This window comes from Myotis yumanensis, unplaced genomic scaffold (genome assembly GCF_028538775.1).
Source record: "Myotis yumanensis isolate MYYU_CA2020_CCGP unplaced genomic scaffold, mMyoYum1.0.hap1 SCAF_9, whole genome shotgun sequence".
In the NCBI taxonomy this organism is placed as follows: domain Eukaryota; kingdom Metazoa; phylum Chordata; class Mammalia; order Chiroptera; family Vespertilionidae; genus Myotis; species Myotis yumanensis.
The window spans coordinates 22894855-22913520 of record NW_027223760.1 but is presented as its reverse complement, the minus strand read 5'-3'; the positions used below and the strand labels follow the sequence as shown (position 1 = coordinate 22913520).

General features: G+C 45.0%; 2 protein-coding genes across 6 annotated transcripts in view; both read right to left on the bottom strand.

Moving 5' to 3' along the window:
- The window catches only part of STRIP2 (striatin interacting protein 2), a 43176-nt gene extending 39709 nt beyond the window's left edge, over positions 1-3467 (bottom strand). For both annotated transcript variants that reach the window (XM_070423881.1, XM_070423882.1), the window contains exon 1: positions 3334-3467. In XM_070423881.1, the coding sequence (XP_070279982.1) occupies positions 3334-3462 (129 nt within the window). In that variant the 5' untranslated portion in view covers positions 3463-3467. The remainder of the gene's footprint in view (positions 1-3333) is intronic.
- A 3755-nt stretch (positions 3468-7222) lies between these two features.
- AHCYL2 (adenosylhomocysteinase like 2) overlaps positions 7223-18666 on the bottom strand; it is a 169493-nt gene continuing 158049 nt past the window's right edge. For all 4 annotated transcript variants that reach the window (XM_070423875.1, XM_070423876.1, XM_070423878.1 and 1 more), the window contains exons 13-17: positions 14293-14391; positions 12126-12194; positions 11936-12014; positions 10553-10673; positions 7223-10179 (exon numbers count right to left, since the gene is read on the bottom strand). In XM_070423875.1, coding sequence (XP_070279976.1) covers positions 10173-10179; positions 10553-10673; positions 11936-12014; positions 12126-12194; positions 14293-14391 — 375 coding nt within the window. In that variant the 3' untranslated portion in view covers positions 7223-10172. The remainder of the gene's footprint in view (positions 10180-10552; positions 10674-11935; positions 12015-12125; positions 12195-14292; positions 14392-18666) is intronic.

Genomic DNA, 18666 nt, shown 5'->3' with positions numbered 1-18666 from the left:
TGCTCCACTCTGTATTAAAGACTAGATTTCCGATGATTGTGTGGTATAAACTGTTTTAATATAATCCCCTAACCCAGTGGTCGGCAAACTCATTAGTCAACAGAGCCAAATATCAACAGTACAACGACTGAAATTTCTTCTGAGAGCCAAATTTTTTAAACTTAAACTATATAGGTAGGTACACTGTTATTAACTTAATTAGGGTACTCGTAAGGCTTAGGAAGAGCCACACTCAAGGGGCCAAAAAGCCGCATGTGGCTCGTGAGCCGCAGTTTGCCAACCACGGCCCTAACCTCTTTAAGCATTTTGGGGTATATTCCTACCAGTATGTATTAATCTATCCGAGTTTTTAAAATTTTGAATCTCAGCTCTGTGACATACTGTCACATATTATGTGATCTTGAGCAAATTTACTTAACCTCTCAGTGTGGTGTAAGAAAATAAATTTAGTCTTTGCCCCAGCTCTCTCCCATTTCTGGCACAGAGCTCCTAAAACCTCTGGAATTTCCTGAGTGATGGGAGTGTCTGATATTTATAAGGGGCCTTGTCAACCACTTGTGTTGAGGTGACTCACAGGAACCCAAAGAGTTTCAAAGGAGGGGCTGGCCCTACCTCAAGGGAGGGGAGGAGGCTGGAGACTGAGTTTAATCACAAGGCCGGTGGTTTAATCAACCAAGCCTAGGTAATAAAACTTCATATTAAAAACCATGAAACAATGAGGTTTGGGCACACAATGCCCAAATTTTCCTCATTTTGCCACAAACTCTGTCAAGGACTTTGGGAACCAATTAAACCAGGAGATCTGGCTCAAAGAGGCCAGAGGTGAATCCTTTGGTAAGTGAAGAACCTTTTTATTAAGCAAATGATTATTATCTAACTTTCTTTTTAGGTTGAGAAGTTCATACCTAAAAGCCATCGTGAAAGGGTAGGTCAACAGTGCCCTATAAACAGCGACATGTACATAGGAGACTCTCTTGACTTATGCCAAATACTCGTCTTTGAGGAATTCTTTAGAGCCCCTAGAGAGGATAGAAAACCATCTCTCCTGAGGACTATCTTACACAGGAAAGCAAGAGGAGGGAGGGAAGGAAGAGCCCGCGGTCATCTGAGGCTGGCACCAGGGAGTTGTAGTGATACTGACAAGTAGAAGCAGCTCTCCTGCTGCAGTAGAAGGTAGGGGAAAGCTAATCTTTCCAGCCAGCCTTTTGGCAGGCAACGAGCCCAGATAGAGAGGATCATTGCAGTTGTTCATTTCCAAGCATGGCAAGTGCAGCTGCAGGCAATCGGGAGGTAAACTGCAGTGCAGGTGGAAAGCTCCGAGTCTCTGGATACTGAGCTCACTGGCAAAGGTAAAGTACCATCAGAGCCTTTTCCTAAAGCAGTGGTTCTCAACCTTGGCTGCACATTAGAATCACCTAGGAATCTTTTTAAAATCCTGATTTCTGGGCCTCATCCTCCTGAAATTCTGTTTCTTTGTTACTAATGTTGTGGCCCCAGCCCATAACAAAGACCTAAAGGAAGACAAGGCTTCCGGCGTCAGGAGGAGTTTCAATTCCCTCAAAGAACATATCATTCTGAAATCATGTTAGTTATTAGCATACTGTCTGTCTCTCCACTCCCACTGGAGTATTAGCTCCGAAGAGCAAAGATGTTCTCTTGTTCACGGCTGTATCCCTAGCACCTAAGATAGTGCTGGGCGTATAGAATGACTATTCCCTCCCCTCAAAATACACCGCATTGGAGTAAGAACAATGTCTCTATAGGGGAAGGAAGCAAAGGGTGCCCTAAAAGGCCAGGTTGGTACTGAGTGGGGGGGGGGGGGGGGGGGATGACGTGGTGGATAGAACCCTGCCTGATCTAGCAAGGCAGGAGGGCTGCACTATGCCTCTGAAAGTGGTGTGACTTGGGGGCCAGTCTTTTCACCTCTCTCTACCTCTCTCTTTTAAAAAAATGGGATGGTTTCCTCCTCTGTCTGTATCAAAATGGAAAGCATACACGAAACCCCTTTGGAAACGGTGAGAGAGCATTCAAACGGTAAACCCTGGACTTGGATGCTTAAGGCCCGGCACTCAGGTCCAGCTCTGCCCCTCCATGTGGCGATGTGCAGTGCTAAGAGCTGCTCCGAACCGACCAGTGACATGCACGGTACCTGCGCTGCATTAGACATTTTACACTCAATTATCTCACTTTGGCTTTATTACAGCCTCCCGAGGCACACCGCGTTAACCTCATTTTACATATGAAGAAACTGGAGCTCCTGGAGGTTTGGCAATTTGTCAAGAGTCAACACCAGGAATAAATGGCGGGGCTGGGATTCGAAACCTGGCCTGCCTGACTCCCAAGCTCGGTACTCCTGGCCCCTGGGCCAGATGTATGATCGTGGCCAAGTTACTTCTGTCTCTTTCACGTCTGTAAAGCCAAGGGCTAACCCGGGGGATCGCTACAAACCCTTCCACACCTGACATCCTGTGGTCTGTTCTCCTGGTCCCGCTCAGACCCAGTTCTGCTCCGGGTTGGTTGATGGAGACTGGCTGGAGGAGGGCGGGGTGGGGGGTCGGGGGGGAGGGAGTGATATGAGCCAATCCTTTCATCCTCCTGGCTAGGGTTTTATTTATCTATTTATTATTAATTAATTAATTTATTTATTTATTCATTTATTTATTTTTCCTGAAGAGGAAGCGACCCAAACATGCATACTCCTATGTGCGGGTTTGGCTCCTGGGACAGCCCCATGCGCTCACTCCTGTGCCGGCCCCGCCTGAATCCTGTCTCATTAGCCCTCCAGGTAGCGGTCCCGAGGTCGGTGGAGCCTGCCCCCCACACGGGGGCGTGGGAAGGGGAAGGCAGAGGCCCGCGGCGCAGCGGGATCGGCTCGGGAGCCTGGGTGGCGGCAGCCGCCCCGGCCCGCTCCCCTGCCCGGCGGCGGCGGCGGCGGCGCTCCGGCCCCCACCCCTCGCGCAGGTCCCCCGCCGCCCCGCGCCCGTTTGCTCCTCTGCCAGTGGGAGGTACGACTTCCCACCTCCGGGCTGCAGCTGCGAGCGAGATAAATCTTTGAAAAGTACCTGGTGCTCGAGATCCGCTACATCTCCCGGCGCGGAGGCCAGGGGGCTCGAAAGCCCCGACCTGCTCGCGGCAGGAGACGGGAGGGGAGGGCAGGGGCAGGGGCTGCCGAGCCCAGAGTCCAGACAGCGGCGCACCCGCAGGCGCCCGCTCTCCGGGGACTCTGGGCGCGGGAGGGGGGGGGGGGGGGAGAGCCGGGCCACAGACCCGCAGCCGCCGCCTCCCTCCCGCGGGTACCTCCCGCCCCCCACAGACGCTCTCGGGGCTCCTCACCTCTGACTCCCGCCGCTGGCTTCGGAACACTTCCCGGCCCTTGGGCGGCGCCTGCTTCCCTTTGCCGCTGCAGTTGCCGTTGCCATTGGCGGGCGGGCTCCCGGCCCCCGGCGCCACCGGGTCCTCCATGCGGTGCGGTCAGGGGCTCCGCTCAGCTGCTCAGCGCGCTCTGCCCCAGGCGACCCCACCGCCGCGCGCCGCCGGCCCGGCCCCGCCCCCTGAACAGCTATTGGCTGCGGCCGCTTCCCGCAGCCCCGCCCTGCAGTGCAATTGGCTGTTCGGCCCCTTGGAGCGGGACTTGGAGGGGGGTCCTTCCCAGGGAACAGCCCCGTCTTTTCTCCGTGCCCTGCGGCGCCGCGGGTCGCGGTGGGCTCCCGGGTGGGCTCCCAGCTCTGCCTGCTGAGTTCGGGGCCCGAGCTCACGGCGTTATCCCTTTGCTTCTCTCTCGGGGTCTCAGCACTCAGCTCCTCCCAAAGAGCGACCTTTTCGGGGAGCTCTGTGCTTCACCGCCCGCGCCACTGCAGCTGCTGCCCCGTGACCACAGACCTCTGCCCCGGACCGCACGCGTCCCACCTCCCGCTTCCACCGCAGGGAAGGGATGGCCCCGCCTGGGGGCCAGGGACCGCTCCGAGTGAGGACTTCGCTGGGAGACTGGGGGTTCAGGGGTGAGGCGGGGCGTTTTCGCTTCACTAAAACTGCGGGTGCCTCTCAGGGCCGCTCCTGGTCATCTGCCTTTCCCTGCGGAAGTGGGCACCTTCCCGGTGTTGTGATCTGGGGAGTTAAAACGGAACGGAGAGCGAGCGCTCCCGCCCCACCCTCACCCCCGGTCTAAAGCTTCATTCTTCTAAGAGCCTTCCTGGGGGCAAACGAGGCTGCGAGGCTTGCCCAGCCTGGAATTTATCTAAAAAGCAGGGTGGGCACGCCACACAGCCTCGTTTGCCCCCAGGAAGGATCTTAGAAGAATGGAAATAAATAAATAAAAAGCAGTAAACGTGTTGGTAATAGTAGCCCCAAGTAAGCAGCCCGGGGAGAATGGGTGGGATTGGTGGGTGACCTGCCACTTTTCCCAGGCATTGCACCAGGGACCTTTCAGGTATATCACACCTGTCGTTGACAGGTTGTTCTCATGAATCCAATGTCACTGGTGAGGAAGTCGGGACCCACAGAGATGAATTACCCCTTGAAGTTCTCGAGGCATCATATTTCTATCTTGTTTCAGTGCCTTCAGATGTGCTGTTCTCTCTCTGGAGGAACTTTCTGTCCTCTTGGCTAACTTCTGTTCTTCCTTACAGGTTCTATGTAGTCATCACCTCCTCCTCCAGGAAGCCTTCCTTTTGATCCTCCTCAGTCCTTCCAGGCAGTGTTGGTGTCAAGCCAAGTCAGCCTGGGTCCAAAATCCTTCTGTTTTCCACTATATCCCAAAGGGAAAGGCCTGTTACTCCCCGGTTTCTTTCTTAGGCACAATTCTGTTCCTTTCTTAAACCTATCCTTCTCTCACATTTTCCTCTGCTGGTTGGTAGGTGATAGGTCAGGCGGAGTTGAGAGAGCGAGCAGTCCTTGGAGCGTTCCGAGTTCCTTTTTCTCCCTGGCCCCCAACATCTTATTGCACCTTCTCATCATTTTCCCTTTCCTTTCTTATCCCCACCTCTCACCCTCCGCCTACAACCTGGATAAAAGCTCGAGAGTAGAACCAAGTTTAATTCATTTTTGTATGCCTCGTTTATGAATTGTTAACATGGGGCTTATGTACTATTGACTGAAAAATTATTTGTTGTGGAGGCTGGCCCGTGCATTGTAGGATGTTTAGCAGAATCCCAGGCCTCTCCTCACTAGATGCCAATAGTTCCCTCCCCCTTGGGTGACAACCAAAAGTCTCCAGATATTGCAAAATGTCCCCAGAGGGGCAATATCTTCTGGGGTTGAGACTCACTGGCTCAGCAGAATTGAATTCATATGAATTTCCAAGAAAGTCCCTGGCTCAAGGCTGAAACTATCTGATTTTGGAATTCTTCTCAGGGTATAATTTGTTAAACTCTTAAGGACTCGTACTCTGCTTTAAAATTCACAACCTACGCCTCGCTCATCACTGCTTCAGTGTGGTAAACCTGCCACAGCACAGCCCATTAGGGATTCTTAATAAAAGAATCAATTATCCTTCCTTCCCTCTTCCCAATACCTCTCCTCCTAAGCAGTCAGAGCTCTAGGATTGACAGGCCCAGAACTTCATGTTCTCTTTCTTGAGCCTAGTCAGTCGGCAGGATCCCCAACGGGGGTGGCAGGCAGGAGTGGCCGCTTTTGAGGCTTGTTCCTTTCCAGCCTGTCCGTAGGGCAAAGAGAGCAAAGTGACCTTCAGTTGAAAGTAGGATGGAGGCCTGCTCTCAAGACCCCTCTGGCCCTTATGTAAAGCTTTTTGTTGAGTCTAGAGCTCCACCTGGCTTCACTTCCAGAGAAGGGTCTTGAGAAATTGGTATTGTGGAGTTTGCAAAGAATCAACATGAGGATAGACCTCAATGTATTATCTTTTTCACAACTAGTGGAATGGAAGACAGTAAAGGTCAGACATCGATCTATGATAGGTCCAGACTTTCAGAGTTTGTCCTAAGGAGGGAGCTATCTGGAAACAACTACTGGAAGAAGTAACGAGAAACCAGATTAACTGAAAACGTTGAAAGTCATGGAACTGGCACACACTCACTTTCTTTTAGTTTGTCAACAATGAGTGGCAGCTATCGTTACCATTAACCACAGAGGTGACCATAAATATACCTGGGAGATAATTAGGGGTTGGTCTATAAGTTTTTCCGTCTTTGCAGAGATGGCTCCCATGCTGAGTTATTTTTAAACTTTCAAAAATTCAGGTTTCCTGAAGCCACTGGTAGAGAGAGGGCTAGAGGTATAAATAGGTATATTACAAGGACCAAATATATCTCTTTCCCCATATAAGCACTCCACTGTAATCCATGGAGGTCAGATATATGATTAAATAGGTAACACCTTACATGGAGAAAGTTTAAAAATAAGATGCAGGAAGTCTTAAAATACCTAACTTTGAGGATATCAGGCAGCCAAGGTAAAGTAGTAGAAAAAGAATAGAATACCCTCCTCTCTCCAGTCACGTGTGGGTGTAACGAGAAAACATCTTGCATTCAGAATGTAGAACTAGTTTAGGTTACCAACTAAAGAAGCCAGCTACCAGAAAGCTGCTCAAAAATGGCTTCTCTGCTGGCAGTTGAGGAAGAACAAGAAGTTAGTTAGACTCATCCTCTGGTTACGATTTAGTCGGGCAAAACCTGACTTAGAGACAAATCTCTGCCAGATTAATCTCTTTCTTCCCTTTGGTTGTATGTTGTCAGGTGCTGGATGTTGGGGTTGTTTGGTTCTAAACCAGTGGTCGGCAAACTAAGGCTCTTTGGCCCCTTGAGTGTGGCCATGAAGTTTCAATCGCACTGTACGTGCGCGCCCGCATGTGGTATTTTGTGGAAGAGTCACACTCAAGGTGCCGCAGTTTGCCGACCACTGTCCTAAACCCTGGGATGCTAGCTTCTGTGCTCTCCAGCTAAGGGTAGTACACAGGGGGCTTGGGGAGTTTATAATGAGGCTTTAATTTCTCTGCCTTAAGCCTACACTTCTCAACTCCCCAGTGTGGAGGTTCTGAGAAAGCAGTATATTTATACATGCAATGGAGGGGTGGGGTGGGGGATATTAATTAGTGGAATGACCCATGATAGAATAGGGATCCAAGGCTAAGGCCATTCAACATGCCTATTGGTAACTGCTTCAGTTTTTCACATCCTTGCCCTACAGCAAGCTCTTTAGCCTGTTGCCCAGAAACTGCTCTCATCTCTGTATTAGTAGTTCATAGAAGCAAAGAATACTCTCAAGACAGGAATCCATTTAAGAATATTTTATTTATCTTTTGAGATTACATGTTCATTATTGCTGATCTAATACAATCACTTAGACATAAAGATTTCCAAGAGCCTCTTCAGAAATGGTGATCCTTAGAGGTTTTATTTCCTTTCGTTAGATGACAATGAGAACTAGATGGTTATTTATATATATATATGTATGTATGTATATATAGCTTAGAGCTTGTCCATATATGATTTGCTGGTGTTGCCTATTTTCTTTCAATAATTTTCCTTAATTAAAAAAAGCTTAATGCAACAATGCATTCAAATTCCTTTTTTAAAACTGTGACAAAGTTAATTTTGAAAAAACCATAGGAGCAGCAATTTTAGATCTGTTCAGAGAAAAGCCAAGCAGCAAAAAAGCTTTGCAGGAGTATATGGCCGTGGGAGCCGTGCTCATATGGGAGGATAGGATGAGGAGGTAGGAGGGCAGAGGGAAGGTGGACCAAATACGTTTCTTTAAAAAAAAAAAAGAAGAAGAGAGAAGGAAAACAATTTTTTCATTAAGAAGACAAAAAAGACCTTGAAAACTAGCACAAATTCATCATAGGGAAAATGGTAAGTATTCCCACAGGCCAGGGCCGCATAAAGAGATAATTAGTTTTCTTTCCCATGCTTCCAGATACCTAGGATGCGTCTAGGTGAGAGCTTGAGGGAAGAAGACACATTTGCTCTGATTCCAAGGGTAGAGGGAATAATGACCAAATTCCAACTAAGGCAGAACCCAAATTCTCAGGAGGCTTGTGCCTCCTTCTTCTCAATGATTGATGACACAGGATCCCCAGAGAGAAAGGAGAAGTCATCTGGAACTCAGAGGCAAATACCTTATTATGGGCAGCAACACTAGCAACGTAACCTAGAAACCCAGTGTGGCTCCTTTTTCATTTGGAAGGGCTTGTTCTGTCAGGATCAGCACAAAGGAAGTTCCATAGAGAGCCAGGCTTTGCTGAGAAACAGCAGGTTATGACTTTTGGCCTAAGAACATAATAGGCCAGAGTCCAGATATCTGCCTAAGGAATTTTCTCTAGATATAAGATAAAGTACAAAAATTGGAATCTTTTGCAAAAGGGGTCCAATTAATTAATACAAAAATCAGAACTGGGTAAGCAAATGAAAAAATTTAAATAGCCTTGTGGAATTTTCAGCATTTATGATCTTCTTCATGAAAGAATATAGCCATGTATGTGGCTTTTTCCCAGTGCTTGCTAAGACATACGGCCTTTGAGTAATCAGACTGTATGGCTGAGCCTATGTAGTATCTAATGAAGCAAACAGTCATTTACCTAAGGTCCACCTCCCTGCCTCCAAAAGGAAGATCACTTCCAGAGGGTGTAGGTGAAGAGCAGGGTAAGTTGGAGCAGGTGGAGGCTGGGGAGGAGAATTAGAGTGGGAAGGTTACAGTGACCCTGGGTGGTCTGGTGTTTTCTTGAGTCACCATGGTCTTGACTCTTTGAGGCAGACCAGGATAGGAAAAAAACAAAACAGGAAAACAAACAAACCTGAGAGTCCAATTAGGCTTGGAAGGAGGAAAGGGGACTCACTTCATTCAAGATTTGTAGGGCCACTCTAGACTTTAACTCTTACAACTAATCTGGTTCCATTGGAACCCTAAGACCAATAGGTCTGTCTCCAAAAGGAATCAAAACTCTTAGGTGGGACATAAAATTTCAGGCTGCTCACATTACTAATTGTTTGTAATGTTGGAGTTACTCAAGAAATGACTTCTGAAACACAGGCCCCTAAGATGGAAAAGGCCAGAACATAAAAAGATACCCTAACAAAGAAGAAATACCAGACTAAATTAGAGTAGATTTCAGTTTCATCGACAGCTGAATGTCCAATGACATTCAACCTGACTTTGACCATCTGGACACAGTTTACAGTGTCATCTCTGTACAGTTAGTTAAGCTGCAAAGATCTTCCCAGGAGACAAATAAATACATTCTGCTTCTTTAGGGCGTCAAGCTGTGGGCCTGAAAGATCTGTCCCATTTCCAAAGCCATACACTCCAAATCCCTTGGAAAGTATGCCTTTCCCTGCTCAGTTTCAGAAGCAGTTTTAGGCAATAAAAGGAAGTTTCAGGAAGCAATGTTCCACATTTCTGAGACTGTCAATTTGGAGGGAGCTTCCTGGGAAACTATCCAGTTAAATGACAAGGAAGTACAACCATGGGCCCCAGTTGGGCTGCCTCCCACTTCCTGAGCAGAGAGAGGGCAGTTTGGGTTAGAAAGATGGCAAAACATGTGTCTGACAAATATCAGAGATGCTGAGAAAATAATGGAAGCACATTCCTCTTGGAACCAGAAAGTGTTAAAATGGACATAAGTACTTGAGAAGAAAGGAGTCCCGGGTAAAGGAGTTCTAGTAAGCACAGGCATAGCTGAGTTCTTGGTGCAGCTTGCCAAAGCCATAACAATCCTTTCCAACCATTTTATAAAGAAGGCAGTGACAATGATGATGGCTGGGAACCCAGGCCATGTTAATACAGTGGCTTCCAAACAGCCTTATCTGGGGACGAACCAAAGCTGAGAAAAGCAGCTGTTGAAAATGTATCCCAGAAAACCCCAGGAAACAAGGAGTCCGGAATCCCGGGACTCACTCCTGAGCCTGAACAAGAGAAGGTGACCACTGCTAAGGCTTCAGTCAATAGGGAATAATGCAAAAGATGCACTGGGAATGGTTACCCATTTCTTCCCTTCCTCAGCCTGTCCTCTGCGGCTCTCACAGCCCTCGGGGCAGTAACCACTCTGGGCCAAGGCGACAGGCACAGGATTCTAGATTTTAATAAATAAATAATCTAACATATAAGGTGAGCACGGCGGGCAGCTGATTAGAGAAGCAGCTTGCTGGGTTCCTTCCTGTGTAGGAGTGGAGAAAAGGCTTGGAGTTCTATTCCTTAAAACTTCTTCTGGCTTGAGTTACAGGAACTTAATACCTGGAGGGAAAAAGAAAGATGAGACTGTGATGTTATCAGCTTGTGGGGATGCTGGGACATGAAGAGCCTGCTTAGAGGTGTACTAGGGAGGAAGGGACTTTTCTGGAGTGTATGGGGACGGTAGATAATTGTGTTAAGAAAGCCAGTATTTTTCTATAAAGAGGTAAAAATCATATCAAGAAGATGAAATGAAGAAAGGCAAATTCAGGGAAGGGAACACTAATGTCTTGAGAAAGCCTCAAAGAGTCCTTTGCGGGTGGCAGCGAGGGAGGGGGGTTTATTTTTCTGATTCCAGGTAAATATGGCGATGATGCAAAGACCAATTCGGTCTTCACTACCCAGGCTTCCCTGTTTTCTAGAGAACCCAAGGCACCTGTAGTAATTAGGCTTGAAGGGCCCATTCTTGTTGAGTCCCAGATACTTGGCCTGCTCATCTGTCAGCTCTGTCAGGTGGGCATCGAAGGTGGGCAGGTGTAGGCTGGCCACATACTCATCTGGAACAGACCACAGAAGCCCTGGTATAAGCATTCATGCCTCTTGTCTGGCTGTTCTCTCCATGTTAGGCCTTAAAAAGTTGAAAGACACCTTCTAATTCTTGGAGCTGAATGAAAAACGCTCAACTTTTGCTCACTGGCCCTTAGTTCTAAGGAATGGTTGCTTGAACTTTGAACCCATAACCTTTCAAAACCATAACCTTTCTTCCTTACAAGCTGCTTTGGTCTTGAACCTTTCCTTCTCCTCAGGGAGAAATGAAAGAAATAGGCCTTTGGGTCTAAAGGAAAGGATGGGCTAGTGGGAGGACTAAAAAATGGGAAGCTCCAACTTTAGTTCTGCCTCAAACTCTATACCTTGAGTCACTCAGAAAAACTCACATCTGGTAAACCTGAAAGGAATGACTAAGAATGATACCACACTTGCTTTCAGTATGTTTAGTTCTCTTATGATTTGTTTACATTCCCTTTCCTGAATGCATGTTACTTATTCAAAATTTTATGTCATTTCCTATGTATTTGTTTGGTCTCCCTAACTTCACTTCATATTCGTTCAGAATATGGACTGCTCTATTTCTTTTATATCCTTCCAAAGTGTCTACTCAAGGAAAACATGTCAACTTCTAACAGCTGCTTTGCATTTAGTGCTAAAGCAAAATGAAACCAGAAGCTGATTTATTCCCCGATCTTTGTGTCAGGAGCTTATAAACACAGTTTCAGTTCAGGTGCTCGAGGCAGGTTCTTTAAAAATTTAAGACAGTTTAATGTTTCTCTTATACAAAACACCCACATAACTAAACTCGTCATAGAAGCTATTCAGAAGCTTTCCTTTGGCTGGAACAATGGGTTAAGAGTTAGAAGGCGTAGAATGAAAGTCCTCCGGTCTGAGCGTTTGGTAGGGGCTGTCTAGAACTGGAATAAGTCAGATGTTGCAAGGTAGGAGATGATTTCTCTCTCTTGGGGAAAATCTTTTTCTTCTTTGAGATTCTTACAGACAAGATATTTGATAAGAGAAAACCCTTAAATGCACAGGCAGGTAAACAAAATCATAGCAAAGGTCGAGACTTTACTGGAGCAACCCACGTGGAACATGGGATCAATCAGCTGAGGATGGAACCTAGGAATTCTAGCTCCTACTTTACAAGATAAACATCTCTCTCTCTTTTTTTTTCCTGTCCTTATGAAACATTATGCTCCCAAACTTCAGTTAACCTCTGATTCTGAACTACTTTGGTAAGGATGGGGATAGAAGAACACATACTTACCCATTTTCTTGGGCAACAGGTAGACATCCTGCTTATAGCGACCCTCAGGAGCATTGTAAAGCTCTATCAAGGCAAGAGCCTAGAAAAACAGAGAGATGGATGCTGCTGTGCCATTCACAGCCATCAAGTAAAACTCTGCTGGTCTCAGGATCCTCTCCAGACCACTGCTTTCCCCCTCTGGAGGCCTTACCTGAGTAGTAGCGGTAATTGAGAGCACAAATGTAGGCACTGTGGAGCAGCTTAGGTTCAGCAGACGGCCCTGGAGAGCAAGGATTACGACACAAACTGGTTAGGACCAAGTCTCTAGCCTTTGAGGAGTGAGGGAAGTGCATGCCTGCCTGTTTCCAAATACTTCCCAATAACATTGCTGGGCAAAAAGCAGGTGTTCAATAAATAGAAATTAGCCATGACCAGTTTGGCTCAGTGGATAGAGCGTCAGCCTGAGGACTGAAGGGTCCCAGGTTCGATTCTGGTCAAGGGCATGTACCTTGGTTTCGGGCACATACCCAGTAGGGGGTGTGCAGGAGGCAGCTGATCGATGTTTCTCTCTCATCAATGTTTCTAACTCTCTATCCCTCTCCCTTACTCTCTGAAAAAAATCAATAAAGTATATATATAAAAAAAAGAGCCAGTTCCTACAGGGTCTCTGGCTCACGAGCTTCACATTAAATAAATAAATAAATAAACAGAAATTAATTGATTGACATTTAAGTGAAACCATAATAAGTTCTGGAGAATTTGATGAAGTTAACAGATAAAAGATCCCTGGGATTATGTAAAAAAGATGGTCACAGATACTGAGTCTTAGGCCAGTCTTTGAACTTCCTGATTCTACAGCAGGGTATCCTCCCTCTAAGGCATGGACATCCCTTTGAAAGAAGGTCCTAACTATTGATGTAGTCAAATTCAGGGGAAACTCTCCAGGTTGAGAGGAATGATTTTTTTTGGATTTAGGAAGCTGTGATGATTCTTGTGCTTCTTTCTCAATTTGGTTCCCCTAAATTCAAGGGCTACCTTGTATTTTGAGTGTATGATTCAGAGACTAGAAGAGCTAGAAACTGTCTCCAAATGCCATCCTTCCCTACTTCATTTCCTAAAAAGCTTGACAACCTTTTTTGCTCAACCACAAGCACCAAAAACAACTGGTGACTTGCTTTTGTCACAAGAATGACTAAATGGACCTTCTAGGCAAGTGGTCGGCAAACTCATTAGTCAACAGAGCCAAATATCAACAGTACAACGATTGAAATTTCTTTTGAGAGCCAAATTTTTTAAACTTAAACTATACAGGTAGGTACATTGTTATTAACCTACCTATATAGTTTAAGTACTTTTGATATTTGGTGCCTCCTCCGCGCTGTGGATCCCGTGGCCTGCCTGCACTGCGTCTCCCGACCGACCCACACCCCCCCACTTCTTCTAACGCCACTTCTTCAAAATAGACTCGCCCAGGCCGAAAACCGACTTCTGCGCATGGGCCATGAAGTTTCAATCGCACTGTACGTGCGCGCCCGCATGTGGTATTTTGTGGAAGAGCCACACTCAAGAGGCCAAAGAGCCGCATGTGGCTCGTGAGCCGCGGTTTGCTGACCACTGTTCTAGGGCAACGAGAAATAAGTCACCAGACAGTGGGCTGACAGCAAAGCAATTAATGAATATTTAACAACCTATCCCTCCCCTCCGTGTACAATTCCTTTCTTGTGAAGAAATTCAGCCCCTTTATAGATGCTGTAAAGTATCTGAGAAGGTGAGATAAGGTGAGGAAAGTTAAACAGGAAGGACACTCAAACTTAAAAGGCCAATGAAAGTCAAGACAAAGTCTGAGTTAGAAGAAGCCAGGAGAGGGAACTATCAATCACACAACCAGTATACAGCTGGGTACATACTGCATGTCTGGCTCAATTCAGGGGAATGGACACTCAAAAATGGAATCTATCATAAAGACATGACCTACCCAGAGCTTGCCTAAGATCGTCTTAGTTATAGCCAGGAATATCTACTTTGTGCTTACTGATTAAATCATCCCACAATCGACATTATCTCTTTGTAAGCAACACTCAGAGTGGCATGGGTTCTATCCATGAATTTCTTTCACAGTAATAGTCATTATCTGACTCAGCCTGTAGAGTGACATAGAGAGACAGGATAATTGGTGAAAAGTGGGGAACCAAAACAGTTTAATTGTCAAATGAAAATGAAAAGACCTTTCACAGTTAGATGTAAAATCCACTGGTAAAGTAGTTAAGCTTGTGCTTAAGAGGAGTTGAAAAGTGTGAGAGAACATGAGGAGGAGGAGATCTGAGTATTGCAGTCTCTCCTGTCAGAACTGAATCTCTCTTACCAGCCTCAGGTCTTACCTCTGCCAGCAATACTATCCTCTTGCCATCAGGCCATATTACATGGTCAACTTGGGACCTCACTCGCTCCCAGGTCAGTTCTGGTGTCCGCAGACTCGCCTGGAATACATACAGCAAGCAAATCATCAGCCGTGCCAGGTCCCACTTGGTGGACAAAAAGTGTTGAAGGGAGCCATTTCAAATAGCAAGTTGAAAGGAGCAACCAACATGCTAGATGGAGAATACCTGTCCTGGGTTGGTTAGGACTGTTCCATTTCAGGAAATTTAATCTTAGGCCCAGCCAGGGAGGGATCACTCAGGATGTCATTCCACAACATATACAGTACGCCCACTCTCTGCTGAGCACAGTAAAAGGTGCTATGGGAAATACAAAAGAAACCAAAGACATGGTTTCTGCCTTCAAAAAGCTCTTATTTTGGCCAGGGACACAAAACAATACACATGTGAGAGGGGGGAGGGAAAAGCCTTTAAAATACTTACAAAGCAACATGCAAACAAGTGCAAATTAATACAGTGCAAACTGAATATATAAGTGCCAAAGAGACACACAAAAAAGGAGGTTCAGAGCTGAGTGAGATTAGTTAGAGAAGGCTGAACATCCTAAACATAGCATGCTAGGGCCCAAGTTCTGCCCTCCTGTCCCAGTGTCCCAGTTTCCACCTTCTGAATGATGGTGGTTCACCCTAAAGTGGCAGAAGCTCTGTGACCTCAGTGCAAATGTGAAGTAGGCTTTAGAGAAATGCTTAATGGTAGAATAAAGCTCCCAATGGGCTCACCCTCCTTCCATTTCTGTATATTGTATATTCCGAGAACAAGAGAAGAGATGTTAAGTTTATTAACAGCAGCAATCAAATAACAGTAATAAGGTTTAGACTGAAGACAACTTCCTTCTTCCAAAAGGCAATGCCTACAATAGAAAGTCCACATTCTAAGAGTACCTATTGGATCGCGGTGGTAAAATTGAGGAGTTCTGCCAAATAGTAGTTTTCAGTCAAAGAGAAATACTTCAGTTATACAATAATCATTTACTGAGTACATACTATATTCTAGACACTGTGGTAAAGGACACTCTTATAGAGAAGGCTATGGACTCCTCTACTAGAATGTGAGCTATTTCTGGATAGGGAATGTATCTTCTTTTCATTTTCAGCCTAGTGGGAAAGATAGACATATAATGATACGTCAGTATATTCAGGACAGTATTAATGGTCTGGGTCCATTTATTAGGTAGATGGGAAGTAAATAAATTTCTTGAAATGCCAAACCTTTCTAGAGGGCAATTTGGCAGTAGCTAACAAAATTTTATATGAACATAATCTTTGACCAATCAATTTCACTTTGAAGGCTGTATCCTATAGAAACACTTGCTCAATATAAGTGCCCAAGAATGTTCATCCAGTGTTGTTTCTAATTGCAAAGTGTAAATCAACAAGGAAATGGCTAAGTAAACCAAGATAATTCTATACAATAGAATATTATGTAATTGTTTAAAAAAAGAAGTATATCTATAGGTGTTAACGTGAAAACCATTTATTACTGTTAAGTGAAAAAATCAAGTTGCAGAACAATATACTATAAATCTCAATTATATAAATTTTTTATTTCTTATGTTAAATGTATTTATATTGTTTGAAATGTTAAACTAAGCAAATATTACCTTTTAAAAATATATTTTTTAGCAAATATTACTTTAAAATTAGAATTTTAAAAAGAAATTTTATGAGTACTATAGAGTTTAAAAAATTAAGCAAATGGATAATTTTGGGATGTTAAGGATAGAAATTAAGTTAGAAGTATCACCATGGAAGGCAATAACAACATAGAGCCAAGAAATACTCCATGGTGACACTGGTATTTAGTGACTGAGATGATGGGACTTTAAAATGGCTATGTTGCAAGCAAAATACCCAAGGATCAGTTTAAAATGGGGTTTGAAGAGTTATCCAGGCAACTTCAATAACCTACTGAGGTCCATTTGACAGCCACGCTCCTCAAGAGAAGGGTTTTCTATGGCTCTAGCACAGCTTTACGAGATTTTCTCTTAAAGGCATCCAATTGTCTGTGGATTTACAATCACTAACCAGCCTACCAGGAAGAAGTTCCCTAATGCAGACTACCTTCCCAAGCTAGGTGTATGTCCATGTAAATCAGCCAGTTACTATACTTGCACAAATTAGTATTACATGATTAGGAACAGTGCACATCAGTTGTTTTTTTCCCCAGGGAAAACAGCTGTGGTTCTTGTTTTGCAAAGCAAGTAGTAAATAGCAAGTCTCAGGTCATAACTCTTTGGCTGACTAAAACTTTTAAAGCATCTATAATAATATAAGTGTAATATGCTAATTAGATTGGACACTTCGAGGGAAGCCCAGGTCCCAGGTGCCAGAGGGAAGCTGGTGCTGGCAGCCAGGGGAAGGAAGGCCTACTATTGCACTAATTTTGCGCATCGGGCCTCTAGTATGTACATAATGATCTAACTACTTAAATTATGAAACTTACAGGCCTTCTATGTGATGCACATAGGAAAGCATATCTGCTTTCAAGGGAAAGGCAATATGCGAAAGACATGACCAAAAGGCAGCTTAGAGCCCAGCCGGTGTGGTTCAGTGGTTGGTTGTCGACCCATGAACCAAGAGGTCACCAGATCAACTCCTGGTCAGGGCACAGGCCCAGGTTATGGGCTTGATCCCAGGTAGGGGGCATGCAGGAGGCAGACAATCAATGTTTCTCTCTCATCACTGTTTCATCTTTTTATCCCTCTCCCTTCCTTTCTCTCTAAAAAAATCAATAAAAACATAATAATAATTAAAAAAGGCAGCTAAGAGCACAATCCCTATCACAGGTTCCCTTCAGCATTAATATTTCTCAGGAAAAAATGCAGCTTTTAAATGACCAATTCTTGATGAGCTATTCCTTGTTTAAATACAGCAGTCAACATCTCAAGGTTAGGTAAAACTAAATTTCTACTTCCTATTGGTCCTATCTTCACAATATATGACTTCTTATCACCTTCAGTGCTTGCCCATCTGATCCAAGCTACCAACTTCTATCGCTGGAAATACCGAAAGAGCCTTCTGTGGTCTCTATCACTACTCAAGTTGCGGACATGTTTTCTTTATACAACGACCAGAGTAATCTTTTAAAACGTAAGTCCGATTTTGTCAGTTACCTATTCAAAACCTTCCAATGGCTTCCCTGTGCCCAGAATAAAATCTAAAGCCCTTATCATGGCCTACAAAGTTCTCCATAACAGATGGCCTCCGTGAGGTGTCTCCTGTTCTCATCCCCTTCCCCATTCTGTTCCTGCTAAGATGGTATCCTTTCTGTTCCTCAAGCACATTAAGCACTTTCTACCTTAGGGTCTTTTACTCACTATTCTCTGAATAGAATTCTCAGAAGGCTTGCTCTTCTGGCTGCTTTTCTTCAACTCTAGGCACTAACTGACAATAACTGTCTATTTTTTAAAATATTTCTTTATTGATTTCAGAGAGGAAGGGAGAGGAAGAGAGAGACAGAAACATCAATGATGAGAGAGAATCATTGATTGGCTGCCTCCTGCCCCCTACTATGGACTGAGCTCGCAACCCGGGCATGTGCCCTTGACCAGAATTGAATGCAGCACTCTGAGTCTGCAGGCCTACGTTCTACACACTGAGCCAAACTGGCTAGGGCGACTGTCTATTTATTTATTGTCTGCCTCCCACATTGGAATATAAGGTCCAGGAGAGCAGGCATGTTGTTATCTGCTATTCTTCAGACAAGCACTTGGCACAGAGCAGAGCAAGCATTCAATACAAATTTGCTAAATAGCAAGTGAACATTCTGGTTTCAATTATTAGTTGATTTTGCTATTTCCTTAAATTTCATTTTACATTCCCTAGGACACTTCCATCAAAGGTAGAGTAACTTAATTTTTCTAAAGCCCTTCTGAGCATCTCCCTTTCTAGACTATTTGGTTTAGTTATATACCCTCTGCTAAGAAAAGCACAAAAAGAACTGAGAGATGGCCTTTGGCTAGTGTACCTGGAAGATATTGAGGCACCTAGCAATACCCGTAAAACTAGGCCTACTCTAAACACAGAAGCCAGGGTGATCTTTTAAAAATAAAAGCCATCCTTTGAAAACAGAACTCAGACTGTTATGAATATTACCAGTACTCCCTATTTCTCTCAGAATATAATCAATCTTACAATGGCCTATGAGACCCTATAAGGTCTGGCTCATTACCTCTCTGACCTCATCCTGCCCCTTACTCATTCTTTTCCAACCATTCTGGCCTCATTGTTGATCCTCAAACAGACGAGGCACCCTCCTGCCTCAGCACACTTATCTGACTATTCTCTCATCTTGAAATACTCTTCACCTAAAAACCCA